General features: G+C 48.9%; 1 protein-coding gene across 1 annotated transcript in view; it reads right to left on the reverse strand.

Moving 5' to 3' along the window:
* Nucleotides 1–624: 624 nt before the first annotated feature.
* Nucleotides 625–22,325, reverse strand: part of LOC143827096 (dynein axonemal heavy chain 3-like) — a 76,985-nt gene continuing 55,284 nt past the window's right edge. Inside the window, exons 23-33 of the mRNA XM_077316341.1 lie at nucleotides 22,014–22,130; nucleotides 19,511–19,690; nucleotides 16,044–16,180; nucleotides 15,540–15,741; nucleotides 14,231–14,323; nucleotides 11,910–12,020; nucleotides 9,897–10,011; nucleotides 7,768–7,966; nucleotides 3,233–3,343; nucleotides 2,478–2,591; nucleotides 625–729 (exon numbers count right to left, since the gene is read on the reverse strand). Coding sequence (XP_077172456.1) covers nucleotides 3,241–3,343; nucleotides 7,768–7,966; nucleotides 9,897–10,011; nucleotides 11,910–12,020; nucleotides 14,231–14,323; nucleotides 15,540–15,741; nucleotides 16,044–16,180; nucleotides 19,511–19,690; nucleotides 22,014–22,130 — 1,257 coding nt within the window. The 3' untranslated portion in view covers nucleotides 625–729; nucleotides 2,478–2,591; nucleotides 3,233–3,240. The remainder of the gene's footprint in view (nucleotides 730–2,477; nucleotides 2,592–3,232; nucleotides 3,344–7,767; nucleotides 7,967–9,896; nucleotides 10,012–11,909; nucleotides 12,021–14,230; nucleotides 14,324–15,539; nucleotides 15,742–16,043; nucleotides 16,181–19,510; nucleotides 19,691–22,013; nucleotides 22,131–22,325) is intronic.

Raw genomic sequence — 22,325 nt, forward strand, 5'->3', positions numbered from 1 at the left:
GGTCGGAAAAGGGTGGGGCTGGTTCAGGCTACCGTCTCATCTTATCTTAAAACCGCCCGCGGCGCCCTAAATAATTCACTAAGGGCAGAGTGGGAGGAGTTAGGGCGGGCTCAGTCCGTGATGAGGAAGGGTGCCGATTGGCTCCTTCCTCCGGACTGGCAATCGGAGGGTCCAATCGGCAGGTGCTTTGCACCTGCCGATTGGGCCCTCCGATTGCTCGCCCGACCCCCCCAAAAAACAAAACAAAACAGAATCCCTGGCCAGTCTGGCCTGGAAGAAATTTGCCTCCCGATCCTAAAGTGGCAATTGGCATTTCCCTGGGCATGCAAGAAAGGCCCACAAGAGCCAAGCACTAACACAATCCCTTCTGCCCACCCACTCCCTAAGTTCACAGGATCAGATGAAGGGAAGGCAGCTAGAGAAAGGGCCAAGGAAGACTTGATGGGGGTAGCATCTGCCCTGTTCCCATATAAAGCAGGAGCATTAGGAAAGGATGTGTGAGAAGAACAGCAATCAATTTCAGCTCTGCTAGAAGAAGGAGGAAACATTTACCTTCAAGTTATCAGGAAGTTCTGCCCGTCCGGCATACCCCGGATTCATCGTGATGAACACTGCACAGGTCGGATTAAGGGAAATCTCTGTGCCCTCAAAGATGAACGTTCTGAGCTTCCGCATAATGGCCTGCTGGATGCTGAGGATCTGCTGGGCCACTACAGACAGCACTTCAACCTACGCAGACAAAACAAAAAGTCATACATCTAAAGGGCAGCTAGGTTGGAGTCCACTGCCACTTTAGAGCAGAGGTGGTCACACTGTGGTTCTCTAGATGTCCACGGACTACAATTCCCATAAGCCCCTGTCAGCACATGCACATGCCAGCACATCTGGAGAGCCACCGTTTGGCCACCCCTGCTAGAGGCTAACAAGACTTTGGGGGCGTAAGCTTCGGATAAAGGTTCTTTGACTCTCGAACGCTCATGCCCCCAAAATCTTGTTGGCTTAAGCTGTTCTAGCTGTTCTCCTGCAGGTCAATGTGGCTGCCCTCTGCTATCTACAAATAAAAACCAAAATTGGAGTCCAGTGGCACCTTCAAGACCAACAGAGATTTATTCAAGGCGGGAGCTTTCAAGCGCATGCACGCTTGAAAGCTCCCACCTTGAATAAATCTTTGTTGGTCGTAAAGGTGCTCTTGGACTCTTGATTTTGTTGTGCTACTTCAGACCAACACTTGAATCTACATATAAAGACATCATCAACTAAGAGGGGGGGGCTGGCAGGAGGTAGTCAGGTTTGGAGGTCTTATGCTGCAGAGCATCCCTGTAAAGCGACCCCCCCTGGGGTCATGTCCATGGGTCATCCAGGTCAAACAGCGTAGTCCGGCCATCTCTGAAAGGGTGCTCAGGGAGCAGAGCCAAAATCTGAACAGGGAGCTGTCCAGCAATGGCAGCCTGGACAGCTGAGAGCTGAACAGCAAGTGGCTGAAATGGGTCACAGACACACGGCCTTGGCAGCTCCCAAGAAGCAACTGGCAAGGTTCATTGCCCTATAAAGCAACTTTTCTTAACCAGGGTTTTGTGAAACCCTGAGGTTTCTTGATGGCCCTGGAAGAGCTTCCTAAATTGGGGGGGGGGGGAAGTTAATTGATTTATTAGGTGATATGACCATATATTAACCCCCCACCCCACTCCCAAAGATGGCCAATGATGGGCCTGGAGGGATGGGAAGGGGAGGGGCCCCAGGTGGGCGTGTCTACAGCTCTGCTTCCCAACCATATTCATTCCGCACAATTGCGCCCCTTCTGGGGTTTCTGGAAGCCTGAAGGGGTGTCTCAACAGTAAAAAGGTTGAGAAAAGCTGGTCTGAAGTGACACAAATCTCCTCTTAATGTTTGTTTCCTGCAACACTCTCAACAGAACCACCCCCCTGGAATAAATGTTACCTGCATCTATTTTTTTTTAAAGTCTCACTGTGTTCTCCTGCTTACATGCCCCATTTTTGTATGCCAATAAAGGTTTTCCGACTCTGAGTCGTGTCTCAATTCAACAGCTATAAAGAAAACTTCCCTATGCGATACAATGGCAGGGACTGTCAAACAAGCACTCGGGTCAAAAGAAGAGCATGGTTGCAAGTTAAGCTTAAAGGTAAAGGTATCCCCTGTGCAAGCACCGGGTCATGTCTGACCCTTGGGGTGACGCCCTCCAGCGTTTTCATGGCAGACTCAATACGGGGTGGTTTGCCATTCCCTTCCCCAGTCATGACCGTTTACCCCCCAGCAAGCTGGGTGCTCATTTTACCGACCTCGGAAGGAGGGAAGGCTGAGTCAACCTTGAGCCGGCTGCTGGGATCGAACTCCCAGCCTCATGGGTAGAGTTTCAGACAGCATGTCTGCTGCCTTGCCACCCTGCGCCACAAGAGGCTCTCAAAGTTAAGCTTAGCAGACCGTAATGGTGATGAGCACCTCGGCTAGAACAATGTTACCTCGATTCTGTTGAACTCATCGAAGCAGGACCAGGCTCCAGCTTGGGCCAGCCCTTTAAAGAATTTGCCCATGGCTTTGTAATCAAGCCCGTCTGAACAATTGAAGACAACGCACTGGAAGAAATGATAGAGAAGGTGAAAGTCCAAGCGGCTACAGGACCGCTGTCGGCCTGCCTTGGGTTTTACTAGCTTCCTTTCTCCCTGGCAGGGATGCAAATTGGCTCACATCAACCTCTTTTCTTCCATTTGATCCTAACAACCATCCTGTGAAGGAGGTTAGGATGAGAATGTGTAGCTGGCCCAAGTATGCCCAGCAAACCACCATGGCAGAGTGGGGGGTTCCGTGATATTACTGCTTGGTCAGAACAGAAGAAGAAGAGTTGGTTCTTATATGCCGCTTTTCTCTACCTGAAGGAGGCTCAAAGCAGTTTAGTCACCTTCCCTTCCTCTCCCCACAGCAGACACCCTGTGGGGTGGGTGAGGCTGAGAGAGCCCTGATATTCCTGCTTGGTCAGAACAGTTTTATCAGTGCCGTGGCGAGCCCAAGGCCACCCAGCTGGCTGCATGTGGCGGAGCGCAGAATCGAACCCGGCATGCCAGATTAGAAGTCCGCACTCCTAACCACAACACCAATCTGGCTCTTAGAGTTTCACCCTTTGTTCAAGTCTTCAAGAACGTCTGATGGCCTCTGAAAGTTCTCCCCCAAAAAAGAGTATCTCCAAAGAACCTCCAAGAGAGGCTCAGTCAAATGGTACCTGCTTAGCTAGTGCTTTTGCAAGGTCTTTGGTAGTTTCCGTTTTACCGGTCCCTGCAGGGTCCTTCCGGGGCGCCCCCAAGGTTCAGTTTCAAAGCTCCCCATTAATGTTCTAAAGAGAAAGGTGGGAAAAAGCAAGAGGAATATGATCCACAGGCTCTGGGCACTGCTCTGTTTCTAGCCCTTTATGCCATGTTTCTTCACACAGCTTGCGACACTAAGGAATATGTTTAAAAATATTAAAGGTAAAGGCATCCCCTGAGCAAGCACCGGGTCATGTCTGACCCTTGGGGTGACGCCCTCCAGCGTTTTCTTGGCAGACTCAATATGGGGTGGTTTGCCAGTGCCTTCCCCAGTCATTACCGTTTACCCCCCAGCAAGCTGGGTCCTCATTTTACCGACCTCGGAAGGAGGGAAGGCTGAGTCAACCTTGAGCCGGCTGCTGGGATCGAACTCCCAGCCTCATGGGCAGAGCTGTCAGACTGCATGCCTGCTGCCTTTCCACTCTGCGCCACAAGAGGCTCTTTAAAAATATTGTTGTTATGTGCGAAGTCGTGTCCGACCCATCGCGACCCCATGGACAATGATCCTCCAGGCCTTCCTGTCCTCTACCATTCCCCGGAGTCCATTTATGTTTGCACCTACTGCTTCAGTGACTCCATCCAGCCACCTCATTCTCTGTCGTCCCCTTCTTCTTTTGCCCTCGATCTCTCCCAGCATAAGGCTCTTCTCCAGGGAGTCCTTCCTTCTCATGAGGTGGCCAAAATATTTGAGTTTCATCTTCAGGATCTGGCCTTCTAAAGAGCAGTCAGGGCTGATCTCCTCTAGGACTGACCGGTTTGTTCGCCTTGCAGTCCAAGGGACTCGCAAGAGTCTTCTCCAGCACCAGAGTTCAAAAGCCTCAATTCTTTGACGCTCGGCCTTCCTTATGGTCCAACTTTCGCAGCCATGCATTGCAACTGGGAAGACCATAGCCTTGACTAAACGCACTTTTGTTGGCAGGGTGATGTCTCTGCTTTTTAGGATGCTGTCTAGATTTGCCATAGCTTTCCTCCCCAGGAGCAAGCGTCTTTTAATTTCTTTGCTGCAGTCCCCATCTGCAGTGATCTTGGAGCCCAGGAAAATAAAATCTGTCACTATCTCCATCTCCATTTCTTCCCCTTCTATTTGCCAGGATTAAAAATATTATCCCACCCCTAAATAAACAAAAAAAAAAAAGCGCAATGAGAGGCTGATAAACTAACCTACAACATTTAAGAAAAATCAACACACCGACAATTCTTTTTCTCAAGCGGGGAAGGCCTTCCACAAGTTGAATGGGGAGGAGTAAATCTTGAAAGAAGTCTACATGCACGCAAATTAACAAGTGGGTGCAATGATCATGTAGCATAGCCAACTGTTGCACTGACAGGGGTGTTTTGGTTTGTCGGTAGACGTGTTACAAAACAATTACCGTGTGTTTCTGTTAAATCTTTGAGTCAAAGGACAGAAATCAAGAGCATTTTCCTTTGAAGGATGCCATACTTCCAATTGTCCTTTCTCCCTCCTGTTTTCGTAGCTCCAAAAAGTGTTTGTATGCCCCTAACTAAAGCCATGCAATCTTGGGATGTGTTTGCAGATATTTCCAGTCTTAAATACATATCCTGCATTCTGCAGGGGGTTGGACTAAATGACCCTGGCAGTCTCTTCCAACTTTATGATTCTAGGATCCCCCCAAAATAACTATTTTTCAGATATATTCAGGTATCTGAATATATTCCCCCCCCCACACACACACACATAAAGAAATGAAGAAGGCAACAAGGGTGACTGGGGGCAGATGGAACTGGACCCCGTGGTCTAATCTGCTTGAAACTTGGGAGGTCCACAGTGGACAATCAGGACTAGAACCCTGAACATTTTGGCTTCATTCACTTGAAAACCAGCCACTCCAGCCAACCAGAAAGTGCCCATAATGCGACATTTCCCAAACATCAAACAAACCTAAACACAAATCCCAAATTGATACTGGCGATGCAAAGAATCTGCAAGACTGGTATGGAATCCGTTCTTGGAACCCAGATCTGGAAAATACTGGTTTCTTTTCCAAAGGGACACCCCAGTACAATCCCTAGTGCCAGATGGGGACTGGTAGTTGTGTTTCCCTGACGTTGTCCTTTTCGTTTATAAAATACGTCACACCTCAAATCAGCAACGGAATGCATCCCGATCAAAAGCCATCTATTCTGGGGGGGGGATCCAATGATACCGAACTTCAGCAGAGAAAGCTTCAGGCTGTGTGTTTTGAGCAGATGAGGGATTTATGTAAGTCTCAAAGCCAGTTCCTGCCCCTTTACAGCCAAACCCACAAAGTTTTGCTGCATGCTCACAAACGCTCGTACTCTGAATAAAACTGTTGGTTTTAAAGGTGCCATCGGTCTCAAACGTGTGTCATAGAATCATAGAATCACAGAATCATAGAGTTGGAAGGGGCCATACAGGCCATCTAGTCCAACCCCCTGCTCTATGCAGGATCAGCTCTTAGAATCATAGAATCATAGAGTTGGTAGGGACCATACAGGCCATCTAGTCCAACCCCCTGCTCTATGCAGGATCAGCTCTTAGAATCATAGAATCATAGAGTTGGTAGGGGCCATACAGGCCATCTAGTCCAACCCCCTGCTCTATGCAGGATCAGCTCTTAGAATCATAGAATCATAGAGTTGGTAGGGGCCATACAGGCCATCTAGCCCAACCCCCTGCTCAACGCAGGATCAGCTCTTAGAATCATAGAGTTGGAAGGGGCCATACAGGCCATCTAGTCCAACCCCCTGCTCAACGCAGGATCAGCTCTTAGAATCATAGAATCATAGAGTTGGAAGGGGCCATACAGGCCATCTAGCCCAACCCCCTGCTCAACGCAGGATCAGCTCTTAGAATCATAGAATCATAGAGTTGGAAGGGGCCATAGAGGCCATCTAGTCCAACCCCCTGCTCAACGCAGGATCATAGAATCATAGAATCATAGAGTTGGAAGGGCCCATAGAGGCCATCTAGTCGAACCCCCTGCTCAACGCAGGATCATAGAATCATAGAATCATAGAGTTGGAAGGGACCATACAGGCCATCTAGTCCAACCCCCTGCTCAACGCAGGATCAGCCCTAAGCATCCTAAAGCATCCAAGAAAAGTGTGTATCCAACCTTTGCTTGAAGACTGCCAGTGAGGGGGAGCTCACCACCTCCTTAGGCAGCCTATTCCACTGCTGAACTACTCTGACTGTGAAAAGCTTTTTCCTGATATCAAGCCTATATCGTTGTACTTGAAGTTTCAACCCATTACTGCGTGTCCTCTCCTCTGCCAGTACAAGAGTGTCAGTACAAGAATGAAAGACAAGCAGTCTTGGGGTGAAGCAAAAACAACCCCCAGTCCTGTATTTGACCCTGTTCCCACGTAGGTGTGTACCCAAGCCCACGGTTCTTGCTGCCAGTCGAGCCATGGAGCTCTAGTCACTGGCCTCATTCGAAAAAGCCAGCTCACAGGTATTATGTATCTGGCAGCTCTGAGGAACCAAGCATTTGAAATGGTCCCTGATGGAAGGAGGACACAGTCATTGTATACACAGTCATTGCTTTAAGATGCTGAGGGCTGATCCTGCGTAGAGCAGGGGGTTGGTCTAGATGGCCTCTATGGCCCCTTCCAACTCTATGATTCCATGATTCTATACATTCACGGCATCAGAAAGGCTGAAGGACGGGGACTGAATCTGATCCTTTAGGGCCAAGCCTTGCAGATTTTTAATTTAGTCCGGTGAGCTACACAGGGCCAGAATGAATTGCTGGAATTATTTATCGGTCTGCGGCAGGGAAGAAACCGAATCACAAATCTCACGCCAGAGAGGCACGGAGAATGTCTGTCCGAAATCCTGCCCGATTATGAGCACTAGAGCCTCTGGAAATGGTTCGATCCTTGCTCCAGTGTATTTGACAGAGAGACACCCCTTTGCCTGCGTATTTCACCGCAAGGCAGCGCACAGTTTCAACGGCAAGGGAAAAATAAATCCCAGCTCGGTGCGCTATTCCTGTAAGCGTCAGGCGTCTCCGCTCAAGGGGAAACGTTCCAACTTTTAAGTCTCCTCTGAAGCTGGAAACAATAAGACTCACACAGACACCTCGTTGAGACTTATGCCTGGTTTTACCACTTCCTCGGTTGAAACATTTCCTCTTCAGCTTTCCCCACTGAGGACTGCAAGTCACTTACAAAGATACGCAAAAATCCAGCTCAAAGAAGCCATACAATGCAGGAGCAAGAGAGAGCCCTTGCAGAAGACCAGCGGGATCTCAGATGCATTATGTTTTTTCTATGTCTTGGCGAGAGCCCGGTTTCCCATCTGCTTCTTGACTGAAATGCCCAGTGACTGCAGGGAAGCACTGCCTCCTGTCCCTGGCCTCCTGATGCTCAGCCTCCTCCTTACGTTGATATTCTAGCTGAGTCCATCGCGGTTCAAAGCCAGCTCCGCTACATCAGAGCAAGTTTTGGGGGTTTCGCGTCTCCTTACCTGTAGCATCGGTCGGTGAGGGGCGTGATCACCAAGCGCAACGAATTCCCCAGGTACTCGTAGCCGTATCTGGCTTCCGTCGTAATCATCCGGACCGTCACGTCCCCGTCTTCCCAGTAATATCTCAGCTGAGAAATCCACTGGAAATCGTTCAGGTCGGAAACTCGGTCTTCGGCCAGCTTCGCCACCACGTCACGAGCTGCAGAAGCGAGCAGGCCTTAGAAACCAACTGGGATCTTGAGGTTAAGCATTTTATTTTTTAAATATAGATTTCTATTTCTTCCAGAACAGATAGAAATAGAGTAGATACATCTAGTAAGCATTGGTGAAGCAATTGTTTAGAGTCTAATCATATTAGAACCCGCTCCTTTCTCCATCTATTTTACTTTTTTAAATAGAATCATAGAACCATAGAGTTGGAAGGGGCCATAGAGGCCATCTAGTCCAACCCCCTGCTCAACACAGGATCAGCCCTAAGCATCCTAAAGCATCCAAGAAAAGTGTGTCTCCAACCTTTGCTTGAAGACTGCCAGTGAGGGGGAGCTCACCACCTCCTTAGGCAGCCTATTCCACTGCTGAACTACTCTGACTGTGAACATTTTTTCCTGATATCTAGCCTATATAGTTGTATTTGAAGTTTAAACCCATTACTGCGTGACCTCTCCTCTGCAGCCAACAGAAACAGCATCCTGCCCTCCTCCAAGTGACAACCTTTTAAATACTTAAAGAGGGCTATCATGTCCCCTCTCAACCTCCTTTTCTCCAGGCTGAACATTCCCAAGTCCCTCAACCTATCTTCATAGGGCTTGGTCCCTTGGCCCCAGATCATCTTCGTCGCTCTCCTCTGTACCCTTTCAATTTTATCTACGTCCTTCTTGAATAGTTCAGGTAAGGACCCCATTGTTCCTGAAAGGCTTCTTCTGGTTTTCCATTAACCACTAATGTCAATTTGGCCATCTTGGCGAGATCTGCCAATTTGCTCAGCCAGTCTTCTATTGACGGTAGCTCCTGCATTTTCCATTTTCTAGCCAGCACTAGCTGCCGTAGTCTTGTAGAAGAATAGACTTCTTGTGTGTGTTGGGAGGCACTGCGGCAGTAGACTTAATAGGAGGTTAAGCATTTAGCTTTCCTACATGGCTCTGACTCACAGGGGCTTTCCAGAGGGGGGGGGGGGAGAGAGAGAGAGAGAGAGAGAGAGAGAGAGAGAGAGAGGGAGGCCTTCTCTGACCCGCTATCAGACTGGGAATGTCTGAGATCAGGGGTGGCCAAGTGATGGCTGTCAAGATGTCCATGAACTACAATTCCCATGATTCTCATGGGAATTGTAGTTCATGGACATCTCGACAGCCAAAGTTTGGACACCCCTGCGTGGAGGCAGAGCGTGGAGGCAGATGCGGGAGCCCTTCACAAACTTCCCTGCTGAACAGTATTGGTCACTTAATGTTGTTGATCAAAGAACTAAAACTGCACTGGGGAAAAATTCCTTACCAAGGAGCTGACCTGGATAGCCCGGGAAAGCCCAAACTCATCAGATCTCAGAAGCCAAGCCCAGGCTGGCACGTGGAAGGGCGACCTCCGAGGAATACCAGGATCATGATGCAAGGCCAAGCAACACCAAACCGCCTCCAAATGTCGCTTGGCTGACCGTCAGACCATCTTAGCATCTCCTAACTATATTTCACACGTGCCACACGATCAATCAATCAATAAGCCTTACCAAGGAATTCACAAGCAGAGATGTAGCAGGCATGGACCGGGGAGCTAAAACGGCCCTGGAGCAAGCTAGGCTAAGTGGCTGGCAGCTGGGTCTGTTCTTTCTGCAGGGCCACGGCCAGCGGCCCTCCAGGGGCCCACTGGGAACTTTCCCTGTACGTGAACAGACCAGCCTGCTTCTGCAGGCAGGGATTCAGCTAAAGTGGAGAGCTTTAAAAGAGGTTCAGTGGGATTCAAGAGACTAACTGAACTTTCGAGCCGCAATCAACGATGCTAAAAGGTGTTTTAGCCCCAGCTGAATGACGCCTAACCAAGCCCACGCTTCCTCCCACGGCCCTCGTGTCAAGAGGCACACGGCTTCTCCGTTTGCAGCCGGCGGCCCCTGCATTCTCCCGTTCCTTGGCCCGACTGCTTACCGTGCACGTCGATGACAGTCAACGCCCCCAGGGTCAGCCGGGCCCCGCTGGACAGCTTTCCGCGCACCAGTTCGACAATTTCTCCAATCTGTATGTTGCTTTTCTTCAAAAAAAGCTGACACCCCCCCAAAAAAAATTGAGAAGCTGTTGCTCCAGGGAAACCACAGCATAAGAGACACAGGCATACAACCTCCAGTGCCCTCCACCATCCCCTAGTGCAGATCAAAACCCCCTTCAACATGAACAACCAGGACTGAGGCTCTTCAGACTTGGAGGCCACCCAGGATTTGCAGAAAGGGGGACGGGGTGAACCTCCACACATGGTACAGGAGATGGCTTTAGCAACTCAAGGTGCCAGGCAGTTGCTTGGCGGTGGTGGCCATCAGAAACAGGCACAAGGGGGTTGAGAACCAGCTTCAACTTGTTTCTTCAGCATGTCTGCTTCTCCCCACACTTTGCCGGTCAGCAGGCAGCAAAGCGGGAGGGTAGACCAGGGGGCGAGCAGGCCGTAACACCAAGCAGGCAGCCACAGGGATGGAAGACAGAGAGGGCAGGTAGGCAGGTGAGTTGGGCACGTGTGTGCATAACTGGGCAGAGTGGGAAAGCCAGGTGGGCACGTGGGAGAGCCAGAGCAGGACTAGGATCATCCTTCTCCCCAGAGTCCTCATGTAGCCCGATCTGGTCAGATCTTAGTCCTTAGATTGGGGACACCCAAGGAAGACTCTGCAGAGGGAGGCAACAGCAAACCACCTCTGCTTTTCACTTGCATGAAACCCCCTTGCTGGGGTCACCGTACGTCTAAGCTAAGCAGGGATGGTACTTAGATGGGAGACCCCCAAGGAAGGCTCTGCAGAGGGAGGCAATGAATGGCCAGCCACCTCTGCTTTTCACTTGCCTTGAAAGTCCCTTCCTGGGGTCAACATAAGACGAGCATTGACTTGACAGCAGTTACGAGAGCCCCCCAGGCCCCGCCCACCGCTTGTGACCGTTTTATTTGCCTTCCATAGCTCTGCTTCTTGGACCAGAACCCAGCCCAAACGAAGCACTGTTAAAGTCCTTCCATTCCAGGGGCAGAGTTAGAAATGCATAAAAATATCCACCCTGCAAATGGATGAAATTTAAAACTGCTTTGGACAGATTGTGCCCTTTCTTTAAAGATAAGTGGTAGATCTATGCAGAACCTGTGGAATCTCTAGAGTGGCAGGAAAACTGGAAAGTTTAAGGCTTTGCATCTAATAATACTTTGAAAAGTTTAAAAACATAGAGATTGCTCTCTCATGAATTCTCTAACACCAATTTGAACTCCCAAGACAACCTCAAACAACATCTCCAGGGAGCCCAAACTGATGTTGCAGGTTTCTAAAATCTCGTTTGAGGTGAGTGGCTGAGGATCGGAGAAGGGAGGAAGAGAAGCGGCAGGACGGGAGTGCAAGAGAGGGGAGGGGGGGAAAGAGAGGAAAGCAGCGACTGGTACAGGCTGAGAGGAAAGGAAGTGGAACAAAAGGCAGTGCAGAATTAGGAATAGGAAAATAGGAATAGGGTGGAGGGAGGGAGGGAGGGGGGGTGGGGGGGGGAGGGAGGGAGGGAGGGATGGGTGGGTGGGTGGAGGGATGGGTGTAGGGAGGGAGGGAGGGAGGGAGGGATGGAAGGATGAATGGACGGACAGATAGGCAGATAGACAGATGGACTGGAAAGCCACATTTTGTCTTCCACTGCCTTAGATTCTCTACTTTTTAATAGAATATACATATGGGCTATTTGTAACAGAATATATGTATATGGAGTATTTTCACAATACAGGGGAATGCAGTGATCAAGTTTTGTGTCACCTGTTGCATGAATCATCCACACCTTATGCTTTTTGTTCCGCAGCACTGTAAATACATTTATCAGTAGACACACACACACGCACACACGCACACACACACACACAAAACTCATTTGTACCAAATGCAATCTTAAAACTGACCGACTCTCAGCATTTGGTTGTTATTTTTTTTTAAACAGGCTTACTTGTAATGTCCTTTGTACTATGGCTTCTGACACTTCCTTTGTCCAGAAGATGGATGACACAGAGATGACTATTTGTCCAGGCCACTGGAGCACCCAGGTTTTGCGGGGAACCTTTTAAAACACAGCGACAAATCTCAGCGGTTGCCTTGAGCGTTACATCATTTGAAAAACAAGCAGGGAGTAAGCATCGAATGAGTATGTCAAAGAAAACTCCCTCCGTGCCAAACGACAGCGACAGAGCTCCCTGCATTCTGCACACGACGGATAATGCACTTTCAGTGTGCTTTTGCAGCTGGATCGACCTGTGCGGAACAGGAAAATCTGCTTCTCAAATCCGACATGTGTGGAATGAGCCCCGGCATTTGAGGTGAAAGAGAGGGTTTGTCTTTTAAGCTGTCGGTGAGCCCACCTGAGAGCATCTCCAGGACTTGCCGTCTGCTTCTTAAGGCTCCTTCGCGTATTACAAAAGAGGTATGCAGAAGTGTCTTGTTTGTAGGAGGCTAGCATGAAACGTGCACATGGACAATTGCTCCTGGCCTTTTGCCAGCATGTGGGCTACAGTGAGTAGGAAGCTGCTGACCTTCACGGCTTCTAATGCGCCCAGGGCCCAAATAAACAGCTCTCCTGTCCAGATCTCATTTTATACACGAGTTCCACATTACACCAAAAGAGACAGCTTGGTATAGTGAAGGGGTAGTCAAACTGCAGCCCTCTAGATGTCCATGAACTACAAATCCCAGGAGCCCCTGCCAGCAAATGCTGGCAGGGGCTCCTGGGAATTGTAGTCCATGGACATCTGGAGGGCCGCAGTTTGACTACCCCTGGTATAGTGGTTAGAGCAGCGCTTTTCAACCTTTTGACCGTGGAGGAGCCCCTGATATAATTTTTCAGACTTTGAGGAGCCCTGGAAGGGATGTCACCTGGCCACGCCCCAGAAGTGACATCACTCCCCACACCTGTAGCCCTCCTTTGCTCCCTCCTTTACTATTCCTATGGCAGATCTGCCTCACGTATGCCGGGAAGAAGAATAGGAGCTAAGAGGGCAGTTCAGAACAACCCCCATACCACGGCACTTTAGAGCTCCCACAGATGCCTAACTGGGAATTACTGGGCTAGAGTATTGTCCTAGGATCCTGGGAGTCCCAGGTTCAGATCCTGCCTCTGCCTTGGGAGCTTGTTAGGGGGGACCATGGGCTAGTCAAATTCTCTCAGGGTTGTTGTTCTAGGAGAATGGGAGAGGGCATAAACCTGCTTCTTTGGCCATTATATCTTCTTTAGCCACCAAAGGCTGGTTCTGTCCTTCATCACGTTTGTTTTTGCTATAGGGGTTAAAAAATGAGACTGCTTTGGGCTAGGGGTTAGAACGCTGCCGTGCTTTAGGGTGTGAATTAGAGTGCTTGCCATTTGCTCTCTGCTGCATTACTGTACAGCGGTGTCTTATTTTCCTTGTCCCTGGGATGTTGGATCTACAGCCTGGACACTTCACACCCAAATTGGTACAAGGGGGGCTGGTGGGTACTGGAGGCCAAAGCTGCCTAGTGCCCATCTTTCCTTTCGTCTTGGCAAAAGCCTTGTAGGAGCAGCCTGTTATTTTCCAGTAAGGAAACTTTTCTCCTGAGTGGAGTTTGCTTACTGTGGCAATTGGCTGAACAGAGGGGAGAATTTGCTTTTGCCTTATATCTCTACGTTTACAGTGGTTGTTCATTTAGTTTGAGGAAGAGGGCCTGCACTTGAAAGCTCACGCCTTGAATACACCTTTGTTGGTCTTAAAGGTGCTATGGTCTTCCCAGTTGCAATGTATGGCTGCGAAAGTTGGACCATAAGGAAGGCCGAGCGTCAAAGAATTGAGGCTTTTGAACTCTGGTGCTGGAGAAGACTCTTGCGAGTCCCTTGGACTGCAAGGCGAACAAAGTCCTAGAGGAGATCAGCCCTGCCTGCTCCTCAGAAGGCCAGATCCTGAAGATGAAACTCAAATACTTTGGCCACCTCATGAGAAGGAAGGACTCCCTGGAGAAGAGCCTAATGCTGGGAGTGATCGAGGGCAAAAGAAGAAGGGGACGACAGAGAATGAGGTGGCTGGATGGAGTCCCTGAAGCAGTCGTTGCAAACTTAAATGGACTCCGGGGAATGGTAGAGGACAGGAAGGCCTGGAGGATCATTGTCCATGGGGTCGCGATGGGTCGGACACGACTTCCCACCTAACAACAACAACAAATTGGACTCTTATTTTTGTTGTGCTACTTCAGACCAACACGGCCACCCACTGGAACCTATCCTTATGGGACCAAGTTCATCTTGAAGAACAAGTATGTCGCTATTACCTGGGCATACCCTCCAATGCCATCTTCTATAACATTTCGGATGCTGGACAACATCATTTCTTCGACCTGTGATAACCATTTCTCAACCATGCCCTTGAAAATGAAAAAAAGAACGAAAATCATAAGGACTCTATGGAGATCTAAAGAAAACGGGGCTTAATTAGGACATGAGGGAAGAAATTCCATCAGTGTTTAAGGCTCTGCGGCAGAAAACCTTCAAAGGGAGAATGCAGGGAGACGCTGCTGAGATGGAATTTATATGCAACTGTCAAACTCTGACTCAACAAGGACTTTGAATAGTTATCTCACTATTAAAAACCAAGTGTCCATCATACCAGGTTTAAGTACACTGTTCAGATTCATGAAATTTTGCCAATTCATGAGTGTTAGGAAGTGGCCCACATCACTCTGATGGTCAATAATTCACACTTTTGACTGTTTTTTGTTTTCATTTAAACTCTGAATTATAATCCCATCATCTATGAGCCTTCTTGCTCTCCCACAACTACTTTTTAAACTTTTTGTAGCTTTGGTATATACATCCCTGCCTGCAGAATGTTAATGCTTCACACATCCACTGAAGTAGGTTCTGGCTCACAAAAGCTCTTGCCATTTCAGGCTCATAATCCAATCAATTTTTAAGGTGCTACCGGATTCTGCCATTTTGACTGGAAGGACTGTATTCTTCGGCAGGGGTAGTCAATCTGTGGCCCTCCAGATGTCCGTGGACTACAATTTCCATGAGCAAACGCTGGCAGGGGCTCATGGAATTGTAGTCCACGGACATCTGGAGGACCGCAGGTTGACTACCCCTGTTCTACAATACAGCCTGCCAAGGAGCATTTTTCTCAGTGTAAATTTGCACTCTTGCGAACACGACTATCAGGTCAATGAACACAAGATGTATGATGAGAATCTAGGCCAGGGGTAGTCAAACTGCGGCCCTCCAGATGTCCATGGACTACAATTCCCAGGAGCCCTTGCCAGCATTCGCTGGCGAATGCTGGCAAGGGCTCCTGGGAATTGTAGTCCATGGACATCTGGAGGGCCGCAGTTTGACTACCCCTGATCTAGGCACACAGAATAGAAGAAGCTGGAGTTACTGGTTTTGTTGTAAGTCTGCGCCAGGCTAAACCCGATCATTATATACTTACAAGATCAGAAGACTGGCTGTACAGATGTTACGACCCATGAAGCAATTAGCCGTGCAGCCTGAAAAACCAACCTGTACAGTTTTATGACGTTGTGGGAGTGCATCATGGATATATTATGGAACGATACTTAAAGAATAATGCGGAGGAAAATTTACTTTGGCCTGCGCCGGGTAGATCTTCCGGATAAAAGGGACGACTTCCTTCTCCGAACTGATCATGCCGGTAATCTCCAAGTCCTCCGTGAACTCCAGCTTGGCGATTCCCTCAAAGCACTTTTTCAAGTGGGGCTGGACGCGGAGAGGGTCTTTGGTCTCAGACAAAATCTCCAGCAGTTCATCATTGGAAAGGAAGAAGAATCTGTCCAAGAGACATTTTTGGGAAAACACGAAGGTTGGTTTGTTTTGACACCAGGAGCAGGGACGCGGAGCTCTGCCTTGTGGCTCTCTGGCTTTAAGAGGGTACGTTACATTTTAGCGCAGGGGTAGCCAAACTGCGGCCCTCCAGATGTCCATGGACTACAATTCCCATTTTTAAAATATTTAAAAAATTAATCACCTCCTACCCATTTGGGAAACCCTCTCAGGGGCTTCATGAAACCCAGTTTGAGGCAGCATCCCCGGACTTCCTTGCCTTCCAGGTCAGGGCGCTGAGGAGCCTACCTGGGGAAAAATAACCTTTTCTTTTCCAGGTAAGTATTCAGGCCCTTCTGGATGTCTTCCAAAAGTATATTAGCTTCCCGGAGCCTGTCTAGCATCTTCGGCTGTTCGGTCGCAATAAGCACTCTGGTATCTTTCACCTACAAAATAGCACAAGATATTTGGTACATCCATTTGTTTTGTAAAATCAGATCCCTTAGAGAGTTATCTATCTTGTTTGCTTTTTTCCTTCAAAGTGGGCACCCCAAAATGTGTCAGAGTCTCCTTTCTCCATCAAGCCACTTGTCCTCACAATGATCACCCTGTGAGGCGGGTTAAGCGGACAGAGTGAGACGGGTCCAAGGTCACCCAGCCAGCTTCTGTGGCTGAGTGGGGGATTTGAATCTGGGTCTCTCAGGCCCTCCTCGGACGCTCTGAACCACTATGCTGTTCCACAAAGACACTCTTTATTACGGTCAGAGACAAGCATAAAATAATGTGATACATCTGTTAAAACCAGAATTTAAAACATCCTAAAATACATATTACAGAAGAAAACATGCAGTAAGAATGTACACAAAACAACAGTTGTCCAGCTAGAATCACAGAATAACAGAGTTGGAAGGGACCTCCTGGGTCATCTAGTCCAAACCCCTGCACTATGCAGGACACTCACAACCCTATCTGCAGAGGAGAGGACACGCAGTAATGGGTTGAAACTTCAAGTACAACGATATAGGCTAGATATCAGGAAAAAAATTTTCACAGTCAGAGTAGTTCAGCAGTTGAATAGGCTGCCTAAGGAGGTGGTGAGCTCCCCCTCACTGGCAGTCTTCAAGCAAAGGCTGGATACACACTTTTCTTGGATGCTTTAGGGTGCTTAGGGCTGATCCTGCGTTGAGCAGGGGGTTGGACTAGATGGCCTCTATGGCCCCTTCCAACTCTATGATTCTGTGATTCTATTACTCATCCACTGTAACCAGCCACCCCCTTGAATCTTCACAGAATCATCCCCTCCAGCTCTCCAGCCTCTGTTTAAAAACTTCCAAAGACGGAGAACCCACCACCTCCCGAAGAAGCCTGTTCCACTGAGAAACCGCTCTGACTGTCAGGAACTTCTTCCGGATGTTTAGACGGAATTTCTTTTGAATTAATTTCATCCCATTCGTTCTGGTCTGTCCCTCTGGGGCAAGAGAGAACAACTCTGCTCCATCCTCCATATGGCAGCCTTTTAAATACTTGAAGATGGTTCTCAGATCCCTTCTCAGTCGTCTCCTCTCCAGGAGGACGTTACAGCGTGCTAAAGAAAAGCCCCTCCTATGACTAAGTATTACACTGGTAATTATTATACTGGTTAGGTATGTCATCTATTGGGTTCGCTGACAATGAAGGATGGGTTGCTAGCTAGATCTCATTGACGTTGACGTTCTATGCCCCTTAATCTCTGCTTAACAGCCTCTTTGGCCTGATCATATCCCATAGCTGTAGAATCTGCACAGAAACTCAAGGAAATCTGAGGCAGTGAATAAATGGTCCTGTAGTGAGATAGTAGCTTAAATTTTTGTTCCTGAAACTTTGGTTCAGGCTTCGGCCCTGCAGAATCTTTAGTGGGCCTCCTGAGAAGGTCTTTCCTCTCCTAATGCAGGAATGTACAGCCAATTCGTTGCACCTGTGCCCTTGAGAAGCCTCACACTGTCCGCACCCTACTGATAAGACAATTGGCTTCAGTTGTTCCCAATTAACTTGTTGTGAGAAATGTGCCTTGAGTGAGATGGGTCGACATTACATCATCTGATTTAGGATTGGCTCATCTAGCCTGACATTAGTAACCCTACTGGTTAATTAATAAATTGTTAATTTGGATATGACTGGCTTTTGTGTCCAAGACCCCACGTGGGAATCAGCCATAAAGGTTTTCTATTGTAACATCCTGTTGTTCAGCTTTTGGGGGAACCTTTGCCTGTGCCTTGGGAACCTGCAACTTTGAAATTCTGTCTTGTCATCCTGCCATTCTTGTGAGTATCATGTGTTAGCCAGAAATATTATATCATGTTTTAGTTTTCTCACTGCCAGTGTATAATTATGTGTGCACCTTAATAAATATCAATTTATTTTTTAGAACTTTGTCATTTGATTCTGAGACAAGCTAAGACGGAGCCTAGCCTGCCTAACTTGTGCCATACTTCCAACTAAGCCTTTTGACTGTGGGACTTGTCCCTGGACAGGGTCAAGCTCCCTGGTGATTCCCTGATAGGCTTCAAGACTGCCTCTGGGTCTTGGGTGCCTAGGGACCCATTCAGAGGCGCTGGCAGACCACCAACCAAGGAGGCTGGGCTATCTGCCTTCTTGGGCTTTGTAACTGTTTTGTCTTCTCGTGGGCCACCCTGTTCCCTAACGTCTGCAGACTTGGCTTTGGGGAACTGGGGTGTGACCACAGGTCCCAAACTCATATATTGCCCAACGACCACCCTGTGAGGTAGTCATTTCCAAAACTCAAGTGGGCATTGGACAATATATGGATTTGGGACCGTTTATTCACTGCCTCAGATTTCCTTGCGTTTCTGTGCATATCCCATACTCTGCAGGAGCTCTGGGGAGAACACCAAGGATGCCCTTTTAGTTCCCACATTTCACTGCCATATAGATGGGTAACCATCTCCAGTGGTTAGTGGAGCTTGGCCACGAGGGGGAAAGGATAATCTAAGCCAGTAGTTTAGAGCAGCTCTCCTAGGTTAATCACTGCTTTTTCTCCAAAGAAATGAGGACTAGCTTCAAAGCCCATTCCTAAGAACAGGCCTTAAAAGGGTCCCCTTCGGCCGCAGCTCACAGCCAGATCAAGTGGGGCAGGCGGGGGCTGGGCAGCTTGTTAGCAGGGCCTCAGTTCCTTAGCAGTCCTTAATGAGCAATCAGCAGGCAAGGAGGCCCTCGCTAGCAGGGCCAGTCTAGCAGGCCAAGGGGCCCTTGTTAGGAGGCCATCCACCGCGATCCTTTGCCCAAGGCCCTCTCCCCTTACCTGCTCCTGGCTCCAGGCACTGAGAGCAAAGAGGCTAGAATCCAGGGATGGCGGGCGGGAGCTGCAGGGGCAGGGCCAATCAGGGCAAAGCTGGCTGTACCCTGATTGGCCCTATTCCAACTTGGACAGCCAGACACCTCCCATCCCCTCGGCTGTTTCATAAATATATAGAGGAACAACAACGGATAAGGATACGTCAACAGATTGCTGTCCCACCTCTCTCATGACAACAGCCATATAGGGAAGGCTTCGGGCGTTCTGCTGGTGGCCCTCCTGATGGCAGTGGTTTTGACCACTGTGCAACCTAGAGGGATGGCCTGGACAGGCCACTGGCCTGATCCAACGTGGCTTCTCTAATGTTTTTCTGAATGAGGCCCATGGTGGCCAACATGGCTGCCCAGCAAGCTCTGTGGCTGAGCGGGGCTTTGACTCCTGAGGGGAAATGCCACAAGCACCTGTATGGGAGACAAGAACTTACTGCGTGGGTCATGATGTCCTTCCAGTACCTATCGACTATTTCAAACTTCCTGCCCTCTTCTGGCATTTGAGCAATAATGTCTTCTGAACTGAAGATGGGCTCCAAGTAAAGCCAAGTCGCTTGACATTTCAGCCAGTTGTCGAGAATCTCCTGCATCAGGACGAGTTTGTCTTCCCACCTCTGTGAAGAGATCGTTTCACTTTCAGCTCTCCACGGAGCTCTTCTGGATTCTCAGAAAGGAAGCGACACCTAATACAACACACGGATTTCTCTACTGTTTTGTCAGGAGCTGTATTTACACCAAACTCAACATTCCCATAATCAAGACCTAAGAAGGGCAGAGTCTGCACTTACTTTCTTTATTCCATTGTCAATCCTGTTGAATTCAGATCGCTTTGAACTCAGGTCTTCCTCTCCCCCTCCCCCATTGAAACAGGAAAGTCTTCTGCATATGGTTAGGGTAGTTCAGAAGGGGGGGTGAGCCAAGCCTCTTTCTTTCTTTTCTTGAATGGGGGGGGGGAGAAGCCAAGCAGGGAGCCTCTTTCTTTTCTTGGGAGGGGGGGGAGAGGATCGAAAAAGGGAGAGGAGGGAGGAAAAATCCAGGACCGACAGAAGTTGAGAGAAATTAGGGGCTTCTCCTTTAAGGCAAGCTTGTCACATGACCAGGTGTGGCCTATCAGAGGTTCTCTACCACAGAGTTTGTTTTCCCAATCCGGATTTGAAAAATATTGAGGTTTAAAAGCACTCTAAGATATCGCACAATAAAGGTAGGGTCACTCCGGATCAATCCTTCTTGCTGCAGAAGGAAAATTTAAATTGCCCCAAATCCAAATGGAAATCGCAATCTGTGTAGAGGGCAGGGACTGAATCGACCTGGGGTTGGAATAAAAGCTCCGTGCAGCTTACACCAAGGATGGGGAGGGTTGCCCGATGCTAGGAGTGACAGAACTGACCTCACTGTTGAAGCTGCACAGCAACATGACGAAACACAAGGCCTGCTGTCTCAGGAAGTGGCTAAAGCTATCAAAATGGCACCCCAACTCTTGCAAGATTACGGGAACCTCACAAGAGTTTAGGAAGCCCTAAAGAGTTTAGGATATCCCAGCCTAGGACAATCCCACCGGATTTGTTTCTTTGATTATCTATTGGGTTTATAGCCCCCCGCTCTCGGAAACTGGCCCGCGGCGGGTTACCCAAAACAATCTATAAAATAGATTAATAAAATCCCTTTAAAACCCCATTAAAACTCCAATTTCTCCAATACAATAATACAAAACTTCAACAGATGGCAAAACCATAAATCCCCCTTAAGAAGGCAGCATGGGGAGGGACCAAGATGACCGGTGCCAAGATGTTCAGGCACCAATAGGAAAAGCAGACCCATACTACCTGCTCTGGCACTGGCCTTGACCATAAGCCTGGTAGAAGAGCACCATTTTGCAGGCTCTCCAGAAGTCAGAAAGCTCTCAGAGAGCCCACAGCTCCTCCGGGAGCTCATTCCACCAGGTAGGGGCCAGGACCGAAAAGGCCCTGGCCCTGGTCGAGGCCAGGTGAGCATCCCTAGGGCCAGGAACGGTCAACAAGTTGGTACCTGCAGAGCGCAGGGCCCTGCAAGTGACATTGGGCTGCAAGTGACAAGATGGTCCCTCAGCTATGTGGGTCCCAGACGGTGAATAGCCATAAATAGCTCTGGAAAACTACGCAGAGTTGGCCCAAATTAGTACTTGCATGGGACATAACCAAAGAAGTCCATCATGGCTAAGGAGAGACAGGCAGCAGCCAACAAACCACCTCTGAGCATCTTCTTGCCTTGATAACCCTATGGGGGTTGCAGTAAGTTGGCTGCACTTTCAACCACGACTGGGCATGTGCAGCTTGCCGGTCAGTATTGACAGAGGGAAGGGATGGAGACAAGGAGGGTGCTATTCTAGTTCTTGCCCAAAGGTCAAGCAGCAGCAGCAGAGAGGAGAGAGGATGTGTTGAACTCTTCCCTCTCCCTTCCCTATCTCTCCAAATTCAGATTTGGCCTCGTGCCTAGTCTTACTATGAGGGTCCAGCTGATCGTGCACAAAAGTGGCCACCCCCTCCCACATTTGTGTTCTGCACCGCCCCCCAAACAGGGAACCAAGTATGCAGATGTTGTTAGCCCACATCCAGATCCTTGACCTGCATCCACACAACAGTTTTCCCTGGAATCTGGCAGAAAGGGGAGAAAGAGCTGTTGTTTCATCTACATAAACCGATGATCCAAGAGCATCAAAGCTCTGGGCGACTCCATTCAGCCATTTCCTACAAGGGAGACAATATGGCCAACCGGTGGCCACCCAATGAGCTCCACAGCTCAAGGGCCAAGAGCACAGAGGAAGAGATTGGTGGTCTCCAACCTAGGCCTTCCCTGCATCCCACATTGGTTCTCCAAACATTTTAGGAGGGGAAACCTTCAGGAGAAAAAGAACTGCATGGAAACAGACGGGACGAGAGACGTCCCGCTTCGTCTTCTTACGCGGCATTCGGTTTCTATCGGTTTGATAAACGGAGAGCCACACATCGTCTGGGTCTTGACAATGTGGTCGTCAAGCAGGAGCTGGATGTCGTCGATGGAGGACAGGATGCTGGTGTCCTGTCAATAAAAGCACACGGGTTGAAGCTCGTTATTTAAGTTTCGTTCCTCTCTGGTCTTAGAATCACAGAATCATAGAGTTGGAAGGGGCCATAGAGGCCATTTAGTCCAACCCCCTGCTCAACGCAGGATCAGCCCTAAGCACTCTAAAGCATCCAAGAAAAGTGTGCATCCAACCTTTGCTTGAAGACTGCC

The sequence above is a fragment of the Paroedura picta genome, chromosome 17 (genome assembly GCF_049243985.1).
Source record: "Paroedura picta isolate Pp20150507F chromosome 17, Ppicta_v3.0, whole genome shotgun sequence".
NCBI lineage: Eukaryota > Metazoa > Chordata > Lepidosauria > Squamata > Gekkonidae > Paroedura > Paroedura picta.